Raw genomic sequence first — 21,441 nt, forward strand, 5'->3', positions numbered from 1 at the left:
CTGTTCTCTGCATGCTGCTGTAAAAGTTTCAGATACGTATTGAGACTTCTTTAATACTGCATTCAGAATATGATGTGTTGAATTTGCCTAGTTGACATTTCATTTTCTCTGATTTTCCCCTTTACTGTCAGGGTATGAAATATTATACAGAAAAAATGACCTGATGACTCTTTGTCTAATTATGATAGAGATTGATAAAGCTTTCAGAATGTCTGAATATGGCATCAGTTAGCATCATAAATAGCATGCCACTCTACTAGCACCAGTAGATTGTTAGTGCTTTTTAGCATCTCTAGTTTATTGAAACAGCCCTTGAACATTTGTCAAAGATCAGAAATCAATTTATAATAAATGTATTGCTCCTGTTTTTTCACCAGCATTATAGCCATGTTTTGTACCAGTTTTATACTGGTATTTTTGTGTGATCTTCCCTGAAGCTTTCTTGATTTATTTCTATAGGAAATACTATGGCTACTGAGATGCTTTCTGAACACCCTTTATTATCTGAGCCATCATCTGTGAGTTTCTACAACTGGATGTCAAATGCTGTGGGAAACAGAGGAAGTGTAGTTCAAGACTCCCCTGTCACCAAATTGGGACACAATAGCCTTCCAACAGGTATCGGTAATTCTAGCTACAATTTCAGATTATTGGGTTTCAATTTTTCCATGCTGTTAACAGTTTTACTTGGTTAATTTAAAAAATGACTCATGGAGCTTAACAAATAGAACTGTTATCTCTATTATTTCTAATTGAACTAGAAAATGAAAAAAACAGTTTGGTTTGATATCAAAGTAAAATAAAACAAAAGTTGTCATCTTTATTTCTTAGGGCCTTATCACAGGTTTACTTGAAACACTTGCAAATCATTGGACTATTGTCATGTATTCCAAGTTAGTATGTGTTATGGTGGTGTCACATGTAGATGCAAATCTTGGGGATGTTGTGACCTGTTAAAGTTAGGATGTGTTAAGGAGATATTCCTCATCTGAAAGCAAGCAACTTTGCAATGTGAAGAGGGCACTTAACACATGCTGAACTGCTTGAATATACAGTTGCTTCAGTTTTAACTGCACTTAGTGTTAAGTTGAATGTGTGATACCACCCCTTGTGTGCTTTTAGCTTTTTTTCTTCAAGGTGTACTATGGGTTTATTTACGGAAGGTCAACTCTGAGATGGTTCGTTATGTGAGCCAGGTGATGGCATATATGACATTGGTAAAGGAGCAGGTGAATAAACCCTGGATGTTTTACAATTTGTACTGCTGAGTCCAGTGATGATGTGGTGTGTGTTGATGAGGGACATGACTGGTATCTGTGTCTATAGCAAGGCCTGCTGACTTGGTGAGGATTGGAATTAGCTAGCTTGTTTTTGGAGGAACATCACTGGGTGGCTGGACAGGTTTGTCTCCCAGGGCTCATTGAGAGGGCTGTCAATTTCTAGGAGGGGTTTGAGGGCAATAATGCTATGTGTAGGGATGCTGGCACATGTTACAGTTATGGTGTGATTATTAAATATTAAGTGCTACACAGCCAACTTAGCATGTCATAAAATGACAAACCAGCCACAAAGATATTCCACAAAATATTGAACATCTTTGTGGAATATAAATTGAACGTATAACACTCCCTCCCCCCTCCCCCCCCCACCTCCACTCTCCAGTGCTGACAATAAACTGATTGTCAGCATCAGCATAGGAATGGCCTCGGGTCTTGACCCACTCTGGATGGCCTCTGGTCAAGGACTACCAGGCTGATCCAACAATCTGCTGATCTTTGATCTTGAGCCAGACCTAGAATTGTCTGGGCCAGGTCCAGAAATCGGCTGGGAGCCTGGGGGCAGCCCTGGGTCTGGGACAGAGCTGTCCTCTGCTCAAAATTGGACAAGCCAGCTCTGCAGTGGTGTGAGTTGCAATTGGAGCAATCTTATGCCCCATCCCAAACATCATGCCTTCTGCCATGCACAACTGGCAAGGCAGGAACTGTGATGTGATGTGATGTGATGTGATGTTTGGGATGGGGTATAAAATTCCTCTGAACTGAATTGTTTTAACATCTGCCAGGTACCTTGGGTGTTCAAGTTGGAGACTGTAAGCGATGACCAGGGGAATTCTGTTATCCCTGTCTTGGGGTTAGTGTTGTAGCAGGTCCAAGTTGAGTCTGAGTCTGGCTCTATTGGTTTGAGTGGCTACAGTTGGGGATAGTATTGTAAATGTAGGAAACCCTGTTGTAGATCCCTAAGGTGTGCTTCCCAGTTGGTGGGATCAGAAGAGATGTAGTTGTAATATAGAGCTTGGCAGTAGATAATGCATCTAGTGCTATGTTTAGACTGAAACTTGGTGGTGTGGAGGTAGCTGTAGCAGTCGATGGGTTCCAGCATAGTGTGGTGGTGATATGGTCATTGTAAATTTTCACAGTAGTGTCCAAGAAATGAATTTGGACTTAACTGTACAGTTTTACCACAGTGGCAGAGTTCCATGAATTCTGGTAATGGTTAGATGATTTGTATGCTTGCATATTGGAAGGAGAAGTAGTAGATTCTTATGCTTGAATTCTGGCAATTGTCTGTAGCCAGCCAGCAAGGAGAAATCTGCTCTGTTGGGGTATGCTTATTCTTTGTTTGTAGTTCCTTTTCTGCAAAAGGTGGCTAGAACTCCCTTATGTCACAGAAGCAGTCAATTCATGTATATGTATGTGTAGAATTAAAATATTACCATGAGATTTAATAGAAAATACTTTTATATCAACAAAATGTAAATTTCACTCTTCTGGCCTCTATCATTCTGCTTTGTCTAACTCTCTACTCAGCATTTTCAACCTGTTGGTGATTCATGCAGGATTCAATAAACTGCAAAAAATTGCTCCTGAAAAGAAAGAGAATAAAAAAATCTAAAACTAAAAAGTTAGGGTTACGAAACAGCTGAAAAGGGGAATAAAAAAAGGCTCAAACTTCTAGATTTTCTGTATTTACCTAAATCTAAGATGACTTGGCTGTCAGGAACAAGACTAGGAGTAATTTCATAGATTTCATAGGCATTAGGGGCTGGAAGGGACCTTGTGAGATTTGAGTCCAGCCCTCCTGCCAGAGGCAGAAAGTCTGCAGGGATCAATTGGTCCCAGCAAGATAAACATCCAAATGCCTTTTGAATGAGTCCAGAGTAGGTGCTTGCACCACTTCTGGGGGGAGTCTGTTCCAGACCTTGGACACTTGGACTGTAAAGAAGTTTTTTCTTAAATCAAGTCTGAATCAGCCTCCTAGAAGTCTGTGGCCATTAGACCTAGTTAACCCTTGGGGAGCCCTGGTGAACAAGTTTTCTCCCAGATCCTGATGCCACCCCCCTTATAGACTTATAGGCAGCCACCAAGTCTCTCCTGAACCTTCTCTTCGCCAGGCTGAAGAGTTGCAGCAGGGGAAATTTAGGTTGGAGATGAGGAGGAACTTTCTGACAGAGGCTGGCCGAGCTTTGGAACAGGTTACCTAGAGAAGTTGTGGAATCTCCATCCTTAGTTTTCAAGAGCATGTTGGACAGACACTTGGTTAGGATGTTTGTCAGGGATGGTCCTACCTTGAGCAGGGGCTGGAATAGATGACTTTGAAGTACCTTCCAATCCCCAATTTCCTATGATGCTGTGACTTTAAATTTAAGTTAACTCCACAGTAATTACATTATGTATATGGAAAAATATAAATTTTCCTGACCTCCTTCACTCTCCTTCTTCTTCTCCCCCGCTCCACCCTGCCCCGCCCACCCTTCAGTGCTGCTTCTGTACTGCTGGCTGCCTCCATGCCATTTCTCATGCCACCCCAAGCCTCTGCAGTGGGTTCCGCGCTGTCGTGGACTTCCATTCTGCATGTCCCTTGTTTTCCTGGGTCCTGCATCACCCTGTCTCCATGTGCTGCCCATTAGATCTCCACCAGGTCCCACATTGCCAGATGCCTCTTCCCCATGTCTCATTAAGTGGATTCCTGCTGCTTTTTCTTACTGCAGGTACTGCATTTTCACTTGGTACTCTGTTTTGAGATGCAGTTTTGTTTCCCCATGTTGAATGGGAGGGTGGGTGAAAAATGCATCTTGGAATGAAGTAAGTATGGTATTTCTCTCCATCAGGCTGTCTGGTGATTCAGTTGGAGTGTTGCAAGTTTCCCAACATGTACAGATCCTTTTTATTTTCACCCCTGTCTATCCTTGTGTTGAAGCTCCTCTTTCCACAATAAAGGTCATATTTTTGTGGAAGTCCTTGTTTGCACTGTAAAAACCCTGCTTCTCTTTTTTGTCTGTTTCATTGGAAACGAAACATAAGCAAATGTACATTTCGGCTACCTTAAGAGCAAATGAACTTTGCTATTCTGGAGGGGAGGCAAAGCAGTGGATTAGTAGGGAGGGGGAAAAAAGGAGAGAAAATAGTTGGGGTATATGGTAGGGGGAAAGGAGCTGAGATTTGAAGACTCCAAAAACTATGATAAAATATTTTAAAACCTATTACAGCTTACAGGTCTGTTTCTAGTACTTTTATAAACCTTTGTTTAAGTCTGAAATCTAAATATTTAAATTTTCAGTTGTTTAGTATTTGTGTTTCATCTAACTTGTTTACCACCCTTCAGCTGTGTCATCCTCTCAAGCTATAATTATTATCTTATACTAATTTAATGTTGAACAACTATAGGCCCTGATATTTCAAAACATTTTGCATCTGTTTAGCTTTCCATACTTTTAAAGTATTCACTAGGTGTGGGACTGTTCCTATTTTATTAATTATTAAGCTATTATTTGCTGGGTTTTCGTTTGGTGTTTGTAAAGTGTTTTATTTTGTAGAGTACTATTTTTTTTGTAGAGTACCACAAATGAGAAATAATGCTGTCCTACTTGTAAAAGATTTGGGGGGGGGGAGGTGGCTTTTTTTATATAAGAAGAATAATTTGACCACAACTTTGGTTTCTTGTGGGCATAATTCTGTGGCCTGAACATACTGATGTATCATGATTTGTTTCTCTCTAAAGGTTTGTAGTGACTACCCTACAGTTTTTTTTTAAATCTTATCAGCATATTTGAATAGGGAGAGAGAATACTGATCTAGTTAAGGGATTATATATGCATGTTGATACTGATAATGGACAACGGTGTGTCTGTGACTTCAGAACTAAAAGCAAATGTGTGCAGCAGTGTTAAGAACCATTATCCTTTGTTGGTACTGCAGCTAAATATTTTTCTAGCTGGCACCCTTTCTCAGGCTGTAGCCTGGAATAACCCGTCTTGGGTCAGAAGTGGGCAGGTTGGTGCTAGAACCTGGCTACCACTTCTCCCTGCCTCAGTGTGGGGGAGGTGCCTGCTGCTGCTGTTTCTCCCTGCCATGGTGTAGTAGGGGAAGTGCCTGCTGCTGCTGAAGTCCCACATCCGTGGACTGGATCCACTGATACCATGGGCTATGGGTTGCTGACCCCTGCCCTAAACAATATCCCATACCAATATTCAGCTTTGTAGGCCTCAAGACAGAGTTCCAGAGCTGAGCAGCACCTGCTGAGAATGAGCTCCCACACATTTTTGCTAATTGGATTTGGCGTATTGACGATACTTGCAACAAGCTGCTCTCCGCAGACCTTAGGGATCACAATGCAGTATAAGGGAGAAGGTAATCCCTTAGATATGTAGTGTTCAGATGTTTTAGGGCCTTATACATCAGAACCAGCACCTTGAATTGCTCCTGAAAAGCTATTGGGAGGCAGTGCATACCTGGGGTACTGCAGTTACATGCTCCTCATGACCCTTCTGTAGCAGCACCAGGTGAACCACTATATTCTTCACCAACTGCAGTTTCTGCTGGGTTTTCAGGGGCCTAACATGCCTGCAAGGTTGTTTATTGTTCTCTTTGCTCCGGTCATTAGAAATACCTGAGAAAGTCCAGATGCTAGATGGTTTTTGGTTTGGGGACTATTCGTTCTTGAACTCAGACCAACAAGACAGCTAAGAGCCTGTCACAATCTGCCAAAATTGTCCTTGCCAGCTTTCTTTTAGTTTGTTAGAAGGCTATATTAGATTCACTGTGGACCAGTAAGTCTTAGAGATTGCCAGCACCTTTTGGGGATATCTGTTATGACATACTGTTGAAGCAAAGTATCTTTTGCTTCATCCATGGTGTTCTGTTTTTCTGGGATTCTGTATTAGTCAAGAACTTGTGGGTTGGTTGAAGCAGTTCCACCATTCATGACTTTTAATGATGGGACTCAAGGAAATCTAGGGTGCGGATATGGCCCCAGTGGACATTGCTGGCCAGAGTGATCCAGTTTCACGTTCTAGAGGCACATCTACATCAAGATAAGACCCATATGAACTGTAACTCTAAACCCCCTCCACCCTTATTGCTGCATAGATAACAATTCTGTGGTAATTAGTTGTGATGTAGCAGGATAGTTTTCATCTCATCACATAGTTGTACAAGTCATGGAAGCCTATAAAACTTTAGGCTAGCAAATGCTGTATTTTGATTTGGGTCTATTTCCTTTATTTAACACTATTTTGCCAAACTGGTTTCCAGTCTTCTGATTTTTAATAAGGCTAGGGTGTATTCCATTTCTTATGAAATTGAATTTGCCTTGTAGAGTGTAGTTGTAGTTATGTAAATGTGTTAAATGATAGGAGGGGTGAAGTGATGGACAGTTAGAGTGCTTTAAAATTATAGTGTTTAGCAGCTGATCTCCTGTACTGTTTTTTCCACTCAGTTCTGTTCCAAGTGGAAGTGAAACTCTTGTTTTTTCATTCATGTTTAAAGTTATAGTAGCTTAACTCCATTCTATTGCATAGTGGATAGATGAAACAATAAGTCTGTTTCCTCTCCTCTCTCCCTTTAAAAAATTGTTCAATGTTATGGGAACTTTAACTGTAGTAAGTTGCTACTAAAAAAGCACTCTTAAGGTTGTTTAGTAATGTTAGCAGCCTAGTTAAAGTCCTTGACTTCTATAATGGCAGAATGAAACGCTCCTATATAGTACCCCTTTTCAGGTTAATTCCTATACTTTTACTAGTCAGCACGAAGGAATAGTCTAGTGGAACTGTTGTTCTGACTCTTGATATTATGGAGTGTTATACTCAGATTTACTCTTTTAGGTGTTGCTCCCAACCTTCCTACAATTCCTTCTGCTTCAGATTTCAATACAGTTCTCTCCAGTGACCAGAACACTTTGGATGGGACACATTCTCAGCATAGCACCAGTCAGGATGACATTGCAGGTGTTGAAGAGGGGAACCAGGGCTTTCCTGCTGTTCAACTTGCAGATGCGCAGGTCAGTATTTTAATAGTGTGTGTTGGAATTCCATGGGAGGGAAAACATTTTTGTCATAAAACAAAGTACTATATAAGGGAGCGTTTATTATGTTGCACTGTAGTATATAGCCTAATACATGTATGGGCAGAAGTCCCAAGAGAGCCCTGTGAGGTTCTTCCTCATGCTATCAGTAAATTGGGTGGGGGGAAAGGGTCATGGTCCACTAAATGTTCAGAGCTCAAGGGATTTATGATAAACTAAATCCAAGACCTGCATGAAGGGTGGTGCTATTTTGTGGACTTGTTTCACTGTGAATCCATTTAACTGTGATTGAATGGGACCCTGTTTACATAGCCTTCCATTCAACTTAATGAGTTGCTGAAGCGATAATGCTGCATGGGTATTTTTGTGGCTTTTGCAGGTAAGTAAGTTCACTATATTTATTTTATATCAATATGTGTCCACCTGGTCTTGAGTATATGCTCACGTGCCACCTTTGCACCTGGTGTTGGGTGCTGTGTGGGCTCTGGTGACCTCTGGAGAGGTCCTCTATCACCCCGGGGAAAGCCCCAAAAACTCATCTGCCACGACTTTGATTGACTCTTCAGTGGTAGGTCCCCCTGTTAAGGGCTCTCTCAGGTTGGCCACGCCCTTTGGCAGGTATCTGTGGGGCTCTGCCTCCCCTACAGCCCTTCCATATGCCAGCCTCCAGGACAGGCCACTTGGTCTTGGTGCAGCTTGCCCTCTGGTCTCATCAGTCCCTGCTCTCTCTGTCACCTGGGCTACAGTTGGCTCCTTCCTGTCACTGTACCCTTGGGGTGACTGGGTTACCTTGCTCTTCTGGTGTCTTCAACAGTCACTCAGCCACTTGCTGTGGTTCCTAGGCTGCTCCAGTCCTTGGAGCGTTGCCCGTGTTCTGGCCCTCGCTTCCACCCTTTCCGTGCCGTCTCCGGCCAAAAAAAGAAGAAAAGAACAAACAAACAAAAAAGAATCCAGGCACTTTGATAGAGAGCTAAGGCGTGGGGAGCACCTTCCCCGTCTGCTGCCTTCATTGCTTCCCTGGCGTCTCTCCTGGTGCCAGCTTTTATTCCGGCTGGGTGGTGTCCTGAGATGACGTCATCTGCCTGTGCCAGCTTCAGCCGGAAATAAGTGTGACTCACGAACCGCGCAGGTGTTTCCTGCCAGTGCGGCTCATCTCACCTCGCACTCTGCGGCCTGAAATCAGTAAGTTTGCCCTGGTTTCAGGGCTTTTCTTGTAGGGGTGGGTCACCCCCGTCCCCAGTTCCACCGCAGGGAGGGTCTCCTGTCCCCTGGTGACTGTCCCCCTGGGACATAGATTCATAGATTGTAGAGTTGGAAGGGACCACAATGGATCATCGTGTCCGATCCCCTGCCCCTGGCAGGAAAGAGGACTGAGGTCAGATGACCCCAGCCAGGTGACTATCTAGCTTCCTCTTGAAGACCTCCAAGCTAGGTGATAGCACCACCTCTCTTGGAAGCCCATTCCAGATCCTGGCCACCCTTACTGTGAAAAATTTCTTCCTAATATCTAACCTAAATCCACTGTCAACTAGTTTACACCCATTATTCCTAGTCACTCCCTGGGGTGCCTTGGTAAATAGCACTTCCCCTATTCCCCGTTGACCTCCCCTAATAAATTTATGGGTGGCCACAAGTTCTCCCCTCAGCCGTCTCTTGTGAAGGCTGAAGAGATTCAGCTCTCTCAACCTCCCCCTTTAGGGTCTATCACGAAGGCCACTAATCATGCGAGTGGCCCTCCTCTGGACACTCTCGAGATTCCCCGTGTCCCTCGTGCCGCCCAAAACTGGACACAGTACTCCAACTGTGGCCTGACCAGTGCCGCATAGAGCGGGAGCATCACCTCCTTTGTTCTATCAGTCATGCACCTGCTAATGCACGACAAGGTGCGATTGGCCTAGTTGATGGCCTCGTTACACTGCCTGCTCATGTTCATCTTGGAGTCAGTTATGACTCCAAGATACCTCTCTACCTCTGAGCTGCTGAGAAATACACTCCCTAACCTATAGGTGTGCTGGGGGTTCCTCCTTCCCAGGTGGAGTACCTTACATTTATCTTTATTAAATTGCATCCTATTTCTCTCTGCCCATTGATCCAACCTGTCCAGATCAGCCTGGATCTGGTCCCTGCCCTCTGGTGTACTAAATTTGCCCCATAACTTGGTATCATCAGTGAACTTGGAGAGGGTGCTCTCCACACCCTCGTTCAAATCACTGATGAAGTTATTGAATAATATCAGTCTGAGGACCGAACCCTGCGCGACCCCACTGCCCACTTCCCTCCAGGCCGAGAAGGAACCATCCACCACCACTCTCTGGGTGCGGTCCCTAAGCCAGTTGGCCACTCGCCTGACCACGTAGGCATCCACTCCGCAGTCTGCTAGCTTCCCAATGAGGATAGGGTACGAAATGTGTCGAAGGCCTTCCTAAAGTCCAGGAAGATGACATCAGCCTCGGCTCCCGCATCCAGGCAGTGCGTGACCTGGTCATAGAAGGCTACAAGGTTTGTCAGGCAGGATCTACCTGTGACAAACTCGTGCTGGTTTCCCCTTAGCATCATTTCCCCTGCTGGGCCTGCACAAATGTGTTCCTTGATTATTTTCTCTAGCGTTTTCCCAGGAATAGAGGTAAGACTGACTGGTCTAAAGTTACCCGGCTCATCCCTTCTCCCTTTCTTGAAAATGGGCACCACATTGGCCCTTCTCCAGTCCTCAGGGAGCTGGCCGGAGCACCACGAGTGCTCGAACAGCTGTGCCAGCAGCTCAGCTACGACACTGGCCAATTCTTTCAGCAGCCATGGATGGAGGTCATCCGGGCCTGCTGACTTGTACCCATCCAGCTGCTCCAGGAGCTCCTTAACTATTTCAGAACTAACCATAGGTGGACTGGTGCCATGTGGACATCCGTCAATGATCAAGGTGGGGGAATTGGCTTGGTCGGTACATAGAAATACTGAAGTGAAGAACTCATTGAAGAGCTCTGCTTTTTTCCCCGTGTCAACCACCAACTGTCCTGATTTGTCCTGCAGGGGCCCTATGTTGCTCTGAGCTTTCCTTTTGCCCGCTATATACCTGAAGAAGGACTTTTTTTTGTCCTTGATTGTTGAAGCCAGCCTGAGCTCAAGCCCCACCTTGGCCTGTCTAACCGATTCCCTGCAATAGCGTGCCAGAGAGAGAGATTCCTCCTTGGTGGCTGCTTCCTGCTTCCATTGCCTATACATCTCTTTCTTTGCCCCCAGACTCTCCTGGAGTTCCCTGTTCAGCCAAGGGGGCTTTTTTGCCCCCTTACCTCCCTTCCTATGTAATGGGATAGACTCCTTTTGAGCCCCAAGGATCACTTCCTTGAGATACCTCCAACCCTTCTGGACCCCCATATGCTCTATGTTCTCGAGTTGTATCCCCTCACTAACTAGCCTTCTAAGCTTGCTAAAGTTGGCCCTTCTGAAGTCCAACACCTTAGCCCCACTAGTTACTTTACCCACTCTTCTCTGGATAGTGAACTCGACCAAGTGATGGTCACTATCTCCCAGGCTACCATGAACTTGCATGTTCCCCACGAGATCATCCCCTGTTGCTAAGACCAGGTCAAGCAAGGCTCTACCCCTGGTGGGACTAGACACCACCTGGATTAGGTGGAGGTCCTGCACACAGTGTAAGAACCTCCAGGAGCGGCTTGTTTTGGCTGTCTGCTCCTCCCAGCAGATATCTGGATAGTTTAGATCTCCCATGACTACCGCCTCCTTCGCCTGTGTGGCGTCTGCTAGCTTCCCAGAGAATACATCATCTAGCTCTTGATCCTGATGAGGAGGCCTGTAGTAGATCCCCACAACCAAGTCCTTTTCCCCTGGCCCCCCCCGGATCCTGACCCACAATGCCTCGGTGTTCCCGCCCTCCACCCCCGCCTTAATGGTGGAAGACGTATACTGCTCCTTAACATAGAGTGCTACCCCCCCACCTTTTTCCCCACTCTGTCACGCCTATACAACCTATACCCCTCAATGCCTACCGTCCAGTCATGTGTAGAATCCCACCATGTCTCGGTTAGTCTGACTAACCGAGGTCGTCCTGGGTGCTAGCAAGCAAGAGTGCGAGCTCCTCCTGCTTGTTCCCCATACTCCTGACATGCTACAAATACATTTTCAGGTTTGGGTTTTTTTACAATTTATAATGGATTTAATGAATATACTCTTATGTGCCTGAGCAGTATTTAAAAGTGACTGGAAATGTAAAGACTTAGGCAATAGATGTAATTCAGAAATTTGTGTATTTTCTTTTGTTTTGTTTGTTTTTGTTTTTTTAAAGGTTGTTTTCAAACCTCTCCTGAGCTATACAGGGATTCAGTCTCAAGATACAGTACCATTGTGTTACAGAATGTACTTTGGAGAGCACCTTTCATTCTCAGGGACCCTAGACTGTCTGAGGGCAGACATTGTTGATTCAGATACAGCAAAGGAGAGAAAAAGCAAACGAGCACGAAGGTAAAAGTGTGTGTGTACATGTGTGTGTCTTAAAACTGTCAACCCTGTTACAGAACCACAAGGCATAGCAAGCTAAACTACCACAGGTGAAGCAGGGGATAACAGCAGTCAGTGTCCTGCTGGTGCAAGGGTGGTTATTGTATGGCATTGTGCAACTGTATAGATGGAAAAAATCATGGTAAGAAGGTGTTGTCCTGAAGGAACAGAATGTTCTTACTACCTCTGATTGGATTTATTGCATAGAAGTGTTTTAAACTGTGCTGGGCTTCATTTCTTTTAAAAAGTTGTGACATCTTTTTCTTTTTATTAGGCAAGGAGCTGTCAGTCTTCCCCCACTTGAATTCAAACCAGCATTGATGTTGGAAACGTTTAGCATTAGTGCTGTTGTAATGGAGAAGTCAATGTGCACACCACAAAACTCTACAAGTGCCCTTTCTTTTCATGATTTGAATAAGCGTTATTATAATACTTTTCACTGTAACTTTACAATTTCCTGCCAGTCTATAAGCCAGCATGTAGATATGGCACTGGTTCGTCTTATTCATCAGTTCAGTACAATGATAGACGATATCAAAGCCACACAGACAGATATCAAACTAAGCAGATACACAGCTGGATCAGCTTCTCCAACACCGACCTTTAAAACCCGCAAACACAGAGACTTCCGCTCGTCTGATTTTAGTCGTAGTTCTCGGGGAAGCCTTAATGGAGTTAATAGAGTAAATAATGCAAAGAACAAACGAGCCAATAATGAGAACAATAAAAAAGAATCTCGAAACAAGAATTCCCTTGGGAGATCAGAAAGAAGAACTTCTAAAGTATCCAGGAAGGGTTCAAAGGATGTAGTTGATCACATGACTATTCATATGGATGACTCGGATTCAATTACGGTGTCAGAACAGAGTGAGCCTTCTGCAGAGTGCTGGCAAAATATGTATAAATTGTTGAATTTCTATTCACTCATTTCTGATCCAACAGGCATTCTAGAAAAGTCTTCTGAGACGTTTGGGCCAGCAGGTGAGGCTTTAGGGTACAAAGTAATTTTAATCTTCATACTTTTGTAACAGTAGATTCTTATAGAAGTTACTAAAGGAAAGACTTTTTCTTAAACGATTTACTTAAACATTTCTTTTTAGAAACTGTAATACTGTGTTTTCTTGCATGCAGCATGCCCCCAATTAAGAGAAGTGCCTTGTTTTTGAAAGGCAGAATGACAAAGAAGAGATCTTTATTTGAAAATACTTGTAAGCAGCCTTAAGTAACTGAATAACATCAGTTAGGGAGCTCAGCATGCTCCCTGTGCTGCTTTCTTACGTGGAACATAATGGAGTGTTAATTTTCCCTTTCTCTGGCAGAGGCTTATGCTGCAGAAACAGCTCTTGCCACATTTCCTTTCTAATAATGTATACCCCAATTTCCAGCTTCTGATTTTTGGAGAAAAGACATGTTGTGTGTGGGGGGAAAACATGGTAATCGGTTATTCAAGACTCATGCTTGTCCCTTATTGATTTTCACCCCTCAAGCAAATGTTTATTTGCATGTAAACTTGATTGGCAACTCTGCAAACTCCATGTAGTAGTTGAAAGTCAAACTTGGGGTATTCTTCCTCTTCCAAATTCTGCTCAAGTTGTTTTCAGTCTTTGCTGCTTGGTATACTTCTCACCTTGATATGGATTGCACTGGTGCAAGTGAGGGAAGATTACAACTTAAACTGTAATTACTGGTTAGGTAATACTTCTGTTGATCGGTTGTGAACACAGTAGACTTCCAGCTACTTTTTCCATAGATACTTGGTCTTTGCAACACTAAATAATTAATGAAAGGGATTTCTGCTACTAAATATAAATCTGAATACATGCAAATATTAAAATTGAGTAAGAAGGTAATTTTTACTCAGTCACTTTGCAGATGGAAATCTTAGACCCCTATTTAGTTTAACTTTAAGGAAAAGAAAGAAGGTGAAATACTGACTCCACTGAAGTCACCCTGCTGTTAACTTCAACAAGATTTCTCCCTGAGGCTTTAGGAACTGCTCAATCTTTTCGTACTTACTGCGGTTTATTTGAACAATGTTGGAACACAGCAGAGTAAGCTCCCTGGCTTGACTGTTGACCTTATTCTAAATGTTATTTGTTGGTAATAATGGATTTACCTTTTACCAATAACCATTTCCCTGCCCACAGGCAATATATAATACATGTTTGACTAGGGTAAATCCCACATGCATTACATATCTATATGGCACTATAAATATCCATGGCAGTTCAAGTTCTACTTCACGGATTACATTTTGTTTAGATTTTTTCTTTAATGTAAAAGCTAAAAGCTGGGGAAAAAAACTGCTTTACAGATGTCAATATATTTACTAAATAAGCAGGAAGCCAAATAGTTCTGTAAACAGGGTGAAATATCCCCAACTAATGTATACAAAATGTAATTTTTGCTATTGTATTATTTTTAATGTTACCTTCAAAAGGTTGGAAGGAAAACTGTCACCCAAACTAAATTACAAGAACGTCCTGATTGGAAAATCTAGTTAAAGATGAAAGATGCTGGTGGGGAGAAAACTTAACTTATCCTTGGTTTTTATGATATGTTTCCTTTCTAAAATCTGTTGCCACTTGGAAAGTGGAGAGAGCTGTGCCTAATAACTAGGCCCAGTGGTTGCTGCTTATTTTAAAACCTGTTACACTGGCATACCCATTTGGCCACATGTTCAACTGTCTTTCCAGGCCTTAATGCTGAAGAGCTCTTTTTTAGTTTAAGGGAATAAGCGAGCAACTGTCAGAGCCATACAATAATCAAATCATATTATAGTTGTATTGCTCATTATTTTACCAGTGATTTTCCTGCATTTTACTCAGTTGAAAATTTTATAGGAGTGAAATAAGTGTGGCCCCAATGGTTAGCAAAATGCAACCCTATTTTTGTGCAAAATATGATTTCCAGTTTTAAATGCAAACTAGCATTTGTGAAAACAATTTAAGCTCTCTCTGAATAACCGATATGTATTTGGGTAGGTGTTCGGAGCCCTACAGAACCTGTTTGTAGGGTTGTGTTTGAAAATGAACAAGATAATAACAGCATGAACAGGACGCAAAGGAAACGTAGTCTGGTTACTTCAGAGCCTCAGCATGTGACTCTAATAGTCTTTGGAATAGGAATGGTGAATCGTACCCACCTGGAAGCAGATATTGGTGGGCTAACAATGGAATCTGAATTGAAGAGAATACATGGTAGTTTCACCCTAAAAGAAAAAATGAAAGGTGAGAAGAGAGTTTTCTTGTATAGTCACTTTTAACTTTCCTCTGACTTAATTCTAAATGTGTTCCTGCACTTGAATGTAATATTAGCTTTTATATAGTTACCATATAAAAATACAAGATACAAAAACAGTATTTTTTGAAGTCTTTAAGATTTCCAGAAAGTGATATGCAATAAAATTACTTCAGAAAATAAAAGCACGTCTTACATCTTTTGCAGCTTTCACGACACAATTGAATACAGTTACCAAAAAGTGATGTGTTCTATACGTCATTCCACCCATTCTCCATTTCCATATTTTGGCTGGCATTGGACATGTATTAGAGGCATTATTTTGTATTGAAGTGTTTTACAGATATTTTCTTTTTCTTCTCAAAGATGTACTGCACCAAAAGATGACAGAAACATGTGCCACTGCTCATATAGGTGGTGTTAATATTGTCCTGCTGGAAGGAATTACACCAAATATCCAGTGAGTGTAATGCCAATATCAACTTTAAAATATCAAAGCACAGTTATATACATAGCGTGTCAATTATTTATAGAGAGAAATGTGTAGGACTTATTTTGGAGGATACATCTATGATTCTTTAATTAATCCTGTTTGCATGGACCCCTAAATCCAGGCATACCTCACTTGAAGCACTGCGATTCCCAGGGCAGCAATGTAGGACTTTTATACTTGGGACCAAGTTTGGTTTATAAATGTAATCGTATGTAAATAGAGAGGGGATTTCTTTTTAAATTAGACATGCATCTTCTTTATTTCAGAATGGCATTTATAGTGTGAAGTAATTGTTTTTTCCACCCACAGACCATATATGCTAAAAATGTTTGACTAGGATAAATCTCACATGTTTTACATAAATAATAACTCATATGAGTCATCTCATTAATTTAGCATGAGCAGTATTTGGGCGATAGTAAATGATCCTTAATCCTGGCCTTCAATCATGCGAATATTTAGGCATATACTTAATTGTACACATGTGAATACTCCTGTAGGTTTATTCTCATTCATAAAGTTCAAGATGTGAACAAGTGTTTGCAGGATCTCTGCCTAAATGAATGAATGGCTGGCTTGCATAAATTACTATAGTAGCAAATAGGTCCTTTGAATAAAAAAAAACTCTATTGTTTTAATTCTATCATGGCTCTTCTGAGCAATTTTACCTTTTGTGTACACAAAACAACTGAAGTCCCTTTGTGTACATAAGTATTTCTGTCTTTCTGATAATTATTTTTAAAAAGAGCTTGTATATTCCACTGAACGGTACAAAGAGGTTTTTAAAAATTATTTCATCTTTTGATGCCTATCTTTCCCATTTGAATTAATATTGCGCTATAAGTGGACACCTCTGATCTCCCAAGTTGCATGGTTTCTTATATCATTTCACCTCTCCAAGGTCTATTTCCCTCTCTGTCCAACTGTCATAATTAAAAAAAATAAAAAAATCACTTTTTGCGCATGAATGCTTTGATTGACTTGCTCACCATGTACATTGGCAGCTATTTTGCTGTGTTCACAAGCTCAGATTAAAATGCATGCATATTTTTCTTACTTTCTATTTGAACTTCTTTATATTTGAGTTGCAGAACACTAGGAATTAAAATGTTGGATTATTTATACTGTAGATCACTTTTACGCAGGTAATCAATGTTAGCTGGGTAACCCTCAGTATGTAACTCTGATCTTTTAAAATATTCAGGATGATGAAGCAGCAAAGGGGGCTGTAGAAAACAAGCTGGGTCTTGCTTTTTCAGAACAACACTTGTCTAGTTTTCTCTATGCTATATCAATTTTTACTACATATCTCTGTTTTTTCCATATTAAAAAACTGTATGGTTGATATTATCCCCCGCCAAAATTGCTGTTGGTAAACAGCTGTTCAACAAATGTGAATTAAAGTGCTAACTGGTTAGCCATCTGTTTTATAAGGTGGCTGCTGCTGTTCGCGTTTCTGCTAGTTACAGTTTCTCTGATCTTGCACACAGACAGAGGCACTGCAAAAAAGAAAAAGAAAAAAGTAATGCAGGTTTTAAACAAACATTTCAATCTTGTTAAATTTTAATATATTTGTCATATTGTGGGTTACAAGTATTTAACTAATTTTGCATGAATATTTATTCTTTATTTGCTTTTTGTTTTTCTTGCTTACTCTTCAATCTTCATCTGTAGACTGGAGGATTTTCCTACATCTCCTACAAGCACAGCCAAACAAGAGTTTCTGTAGGTCATATTATTATGTTTAATGGTCTTGCAATTAACACTGTGGTGTGTAGTTGAAGGCTGCATTTTTACTGTGTTTTGAGTGTAGCTGATTTGCTGTTGGAATAAATTTTAGCTTGACATAATAAAATCTAAATTAGCCATTCTGTAGTCCACTACATAAATATTAAGGAAAGCTTGTGGGTGTGTTTTAACACTCTTACCTCCTTTCCCAGTGATATAACTTGTTTTATAATTACTGTAGCACTAGTCTGGCTTTTATGAACTTATTAAAGCCTCTGTTTTTTAGTCCTCTTAAGCATTTTTACTGTAGTAATTTTAATGTTATGGAATAATGCTGATTAGTATAGGAGAACAGATTGATTGATTTAAACCATTGTGTGTCCATCTGCCATAGTTGAAGTTAGTGACAACGCTCAGTGACTTCAATGTGGACAGCCCTTGTCCCTTTGACTTCATCTGCAGCCATAGGGCAAATACATTGATGACATATTAGAATTACTGTATTTATTGTAGAAGATGTTTTACTTCAAAAATTTCTAGCATGTCCAAATGTGCTAGAACTGAGGAAACTGTTATGTCCTGAAAATCCCCATAAAAAGGAGCTATATTATAACTGTGGGCACATTCTTAGGCTGCAAGACATTTGTACTGGGAGAAGAACCTGTCTCCTGGTGCAAAAAAGAGAAAGTACAGCTATTCAAGGGCCTTTCTTGGAGAAGAAAAACTACTATTCTACAAGTAAATTCCCTCCTGCCCTAACTTGAATAGGCGTATGCTTGTCTCTGGTGTTAAGGACAGCAGTTATCCCATAGTTGTTTGCTTTCCCTGTCTCCCACCACGGGAGGGGGAGGGAGAGCACTGGCTCCCTGATGGCCCTTCATTTGCATACTCTGCCCTCATCTCACCAGTCAACTGATTGATAGGATGGGAGGGTATTCTCCTATGGCAGAAACTTGAGAAGAGCCCTTACCCTGTGTACTTTGGAGGAGTACAGTAGGGGGGAGGCAGATAAACCTAGGGCTGGAAGCAGCCCCTAGTTCTGGGAGAATCCTCCACATTGTTTCCCCCTCTCCCCCACCAGGTGACTGGGGGGTTGGGGAGCATCAATTCTCTTGCAGTGGGAACTCTCCTGGAGCCCTGAGAGGGTTCCTGCTATGGGAGAAGAGCTCCTGTCTGGTGCACTTGATGAGTCCAGATGTGCCCAGGGCTGGAGCCCCCAGGAGGGTTCTGTACCTGGGAGAATGCCCCTCCCCATTTCCCCACCACGGTTCCTGGGCCCCAGGTTTTAAATGTCACCCTTGCCACCCAGTTGGGTTGTGGAGGCAGGGATTGAAAGCCTGCAGGACCAGGAACCCCACGCCTGCTTCCTAGCCAGCTTCCCCTTGCTATCCCCATTGCCTCGCTTGGTGACAGGGGCGAGGATTGCAAAGCCCTTGGAGCTGGTACCTGGGGCCAGGGAAACTATCCCTGCCCCTGTTTACAGCCCTCTGGGCTTTAAATGCAGCCTCTGTGATCCTCAATTCATGGCTGTCAGTGCTGCATGTGCTTCCAGCTTTAAATCATCTTACATACAGCCCGTCTAGGCTGCATGCAAGGTGATTTAAAACCCAGGGGGCTGCTTATACCCAGCCTGCCCCCTTCCTGGGCAGGGGAGAAGACAAACTGTCAAGTAATGGGTTTTCTTAAGTGAGGAGGTGGCCCAGAGAGCGGTCTTTTATCATGCCCTGACTAGAGAGCTTGCTTGTGTAGCTCCCTAGCCATTGGGTTGGAATACGTGTGTGTTCCAGCTCCCAGGCTATATTTCTAGTAGAAACTATTTCCTGTCTGTGGCCTTACTTTCCCTTTCCCTCAACCACTGAGGGTGTGGGAACCTGTCCTAAGGAAAGGGGGACAGGTAAGTGTGGTTAGTGTACAAACTTGTCACTAATTGGCTGTGCAGTATTTGGGACAGAAATGTTAAATGATTTTAGAAGTGATGTTTTCAAAGTACCCCTCTGCAGGGGATTCCAATTTTACCACAGACCAATACCACATATTTGTTGCATTCCTGGGAGCAGCCACTGTGTGTAGAAGCTGACGTGTTCTTTGGGTGGGGAATACGAAGTGGACGCAGAGACTCCAGGCAGATGGAAGCTGACTGGTTTCTCCTGTATGGTTCTCAAAATCTTTGGGAGCTGGCCCTGTATCCTGTTCTGTGATAAGGAAAAATCTTTCTCTTCTCTTCCTCTTCCCATGTTCCTATGTTCTTCCACAGCAGTGGAATAGTTGAAGGAATTTTCTCCTTTCTTGCCTGTTTTTACAGGTTTTTGTATAGAACCCAGAGGGGGTTATTTGTCTATTCTTTTATATTATAAGAATAGACCCGGCAGTACAGCTGGGTAAATCCTGTTCAGATATATTGCTGAATACATTCTATAGTTACTTATCAAAATTCATATATATAAAATATAAAAATAAGAATATATGTGCTGATTTTGAGTTCCCTGTTTCCCTGCAGGTGGCATGTACAGAGGAGCCATTTGACTGAGAAGCAGTTAATACTTCTCTTAAGTAATACTGTATTTACTCAAATACAAGATGAGGTTCTTCCCTCAATCAGCATGGGGAAAAAAGCCCTATTTTCATACAAGGAAACCTCATTAAGTACATTGTCTATCATTAAACTGCTGTGAATTTGGTTAAATTAAGCCAACACTTAGCATGAGTATAAAACACATGGCCCCTATTGGGTGACATCCTATGTGCAAGCCCCAGGCCTAGAGTTCAGATGCTCCCTAATCTTGCATGTTTTTAGCCAAAAGGCCAAGGAACAGCTAGGAAAAAAGTGCAATAGCAGTCCCCCATTGCCACATGGGAACCTACCAGAAGGACAGGTCAGTGGAACCCAACTGAATAAGATAAACGGTAATGCCCATTGAGCACAGTCCTCCTTAGTGCTGATTTTCTTTCAAGTAATGGTGAACCACTACACTGCATACATTTCAATTTCCTCTTCACTCCCACAGCTGAACTGTGCCTTTCTTCCCCATTTCCATTGAGTCCTGTTTCTTTACCAGCCTTAAATGCCTGGCAGACATTACCAAACGGAGTTCCAAACACTTCACCCAGAATCTCTCTGTCACTCCCTCTCCTGGCTTGTTGCATATGATTAGTGTGGCCCTGCCTTCCATGAGGTGAAGCCAAATGAGATGCCCTGCATCTCATCTGCATATAAATTTTTAAAGGATCCCATGATTCTCAGGACGAGAACAACTAGTTTCAATCATAAGTGGGGGATAATTAGCGCATGGATCTTTTGGTGGGGGAATCTGGGTAGTGCTGAGCTGTGGGGTCACCGTAGCTTGAAATGTTGTTGACTCTGCTGGACCCCAGCCCAATGATCTATAGGGTAAATCAGGACTCTTTTGGCTTTGAACTAAAATGATGTATAGTATTTACTGTATAAGTAGGTACAAAAGTGCTGCTTAAAAGTGTGTTTAGGGAGTTACCTGTGCTAAAACTTGCAGCAGGTTTCAAAAAAGATAAAATACATCAATACTGGATGAAGTAAATCTTTGGGCACCTGTAAGGCAGATTACTACAGGTATGTTTAATTGAAGGTCATTGTTTTCAAATTTGTGCCCCTCTTCCATGTTCTCAGGGAGAGACAGGGTCTGAGACTAAAGAGAAGGGGGAAGGAGCGGCAGGGGGAAGAATTTGGAGGGGAGGGCCAGAAGGCAAGGAGTTTGCCTGATGCCCCCTCACCCCTGATTTATTTGTCCTGCTGTAGTAGTGTGAGGAGGACACATTTAAGGCAAACCTCCAATAGTTAGGTTGTGTACTTGGAAAATTACAACAAATCTATACATTTTATGTATATAGGATCCAATTATTGTGGGGTCATCTTATATTCAAGTAAATATGGTAGTTGTCTGGGGAGTTCAGATTTTGAGAGTTGTTTAGAGCAGCATTTCTCAACCTGTGAGTCATGACTCAGAAGTGGGTTGCAAGAATATATTTAAGGGTGGTGAATCCATTTTTTAAATTTGTTCTCCTTTAAAAGAGAAAAACATGGGGAACTGTGGGTTTCCCCTTGCAGGCTGACAGAGTCCCAGCCTGCAAGAAGATGCTTGCGGTCCCCCATGCCCCACACACTCACCTCGTCCCACACACACTGCGGGGCTGGGGGTGGC

The 21,441-nt window shown here is 42.3% G+C and overlaps 1 protein-coding gene across 11 annotated transcripts in view; it reads left to right on the forward strand.

Annotated features, from left to right (window-relative positions):
• The window catches only part of BLTP1 (bridge-like lipid transfer protein family member 1), a 248,576-nt gene that overhangs the window by 147,714 nt on the left and 79,421 nt on the right, over positions 1-21,441 (forward strand). For 9 of the 11 annotated variants that reach the window (XM_019494555.2, XM_019494560.2, XM_019494587.2 and 6 more), the window contains exons 43-49: positions 460-618; positions 7,100-7,275; positions 11,597-11,772; positions 12,083-12,789; positions 14,793-15,038; positions 15,415-15,508; positions 17,216-17,266. In XM_019494555.2, coding sequence (XP_019350100.2) covers positions 460-618; positions 7,100-7,275; positions 11,597-11,772; positions 12,083-12,789; positions 14,793-15,038; positions 15,415-15,508; positions 17,216-17,266 — 1,609 coding nt within the window. The remainder of the gene's footprint in view (positions 1-459; positions 619-7,099; positions 7,276-11,596; positions 11,773-12,082; positions 12,790-14,792; positions 15,039-15,414; positions 15,509-17,215; positions 17,267-21,441) is intronic. The other 2 variants (XM_019494575.2, XM_019494578.2) reach the window with 2 other exon arrangements.

The sequence above is a fragment of the Alligator mississippiensis genome, chromosome 2, assembly GCF_030867095.1.
Source record: "Alligator mississippiensis isolate rAllMis1 chromosome 2, rAllMis1, whole genome shotgun sequence".
NCBI lineage: Eukaryota > Metazoa > Chordata > Crocodylia > Alligatoridae > Alligator > Alligator mississippiensis.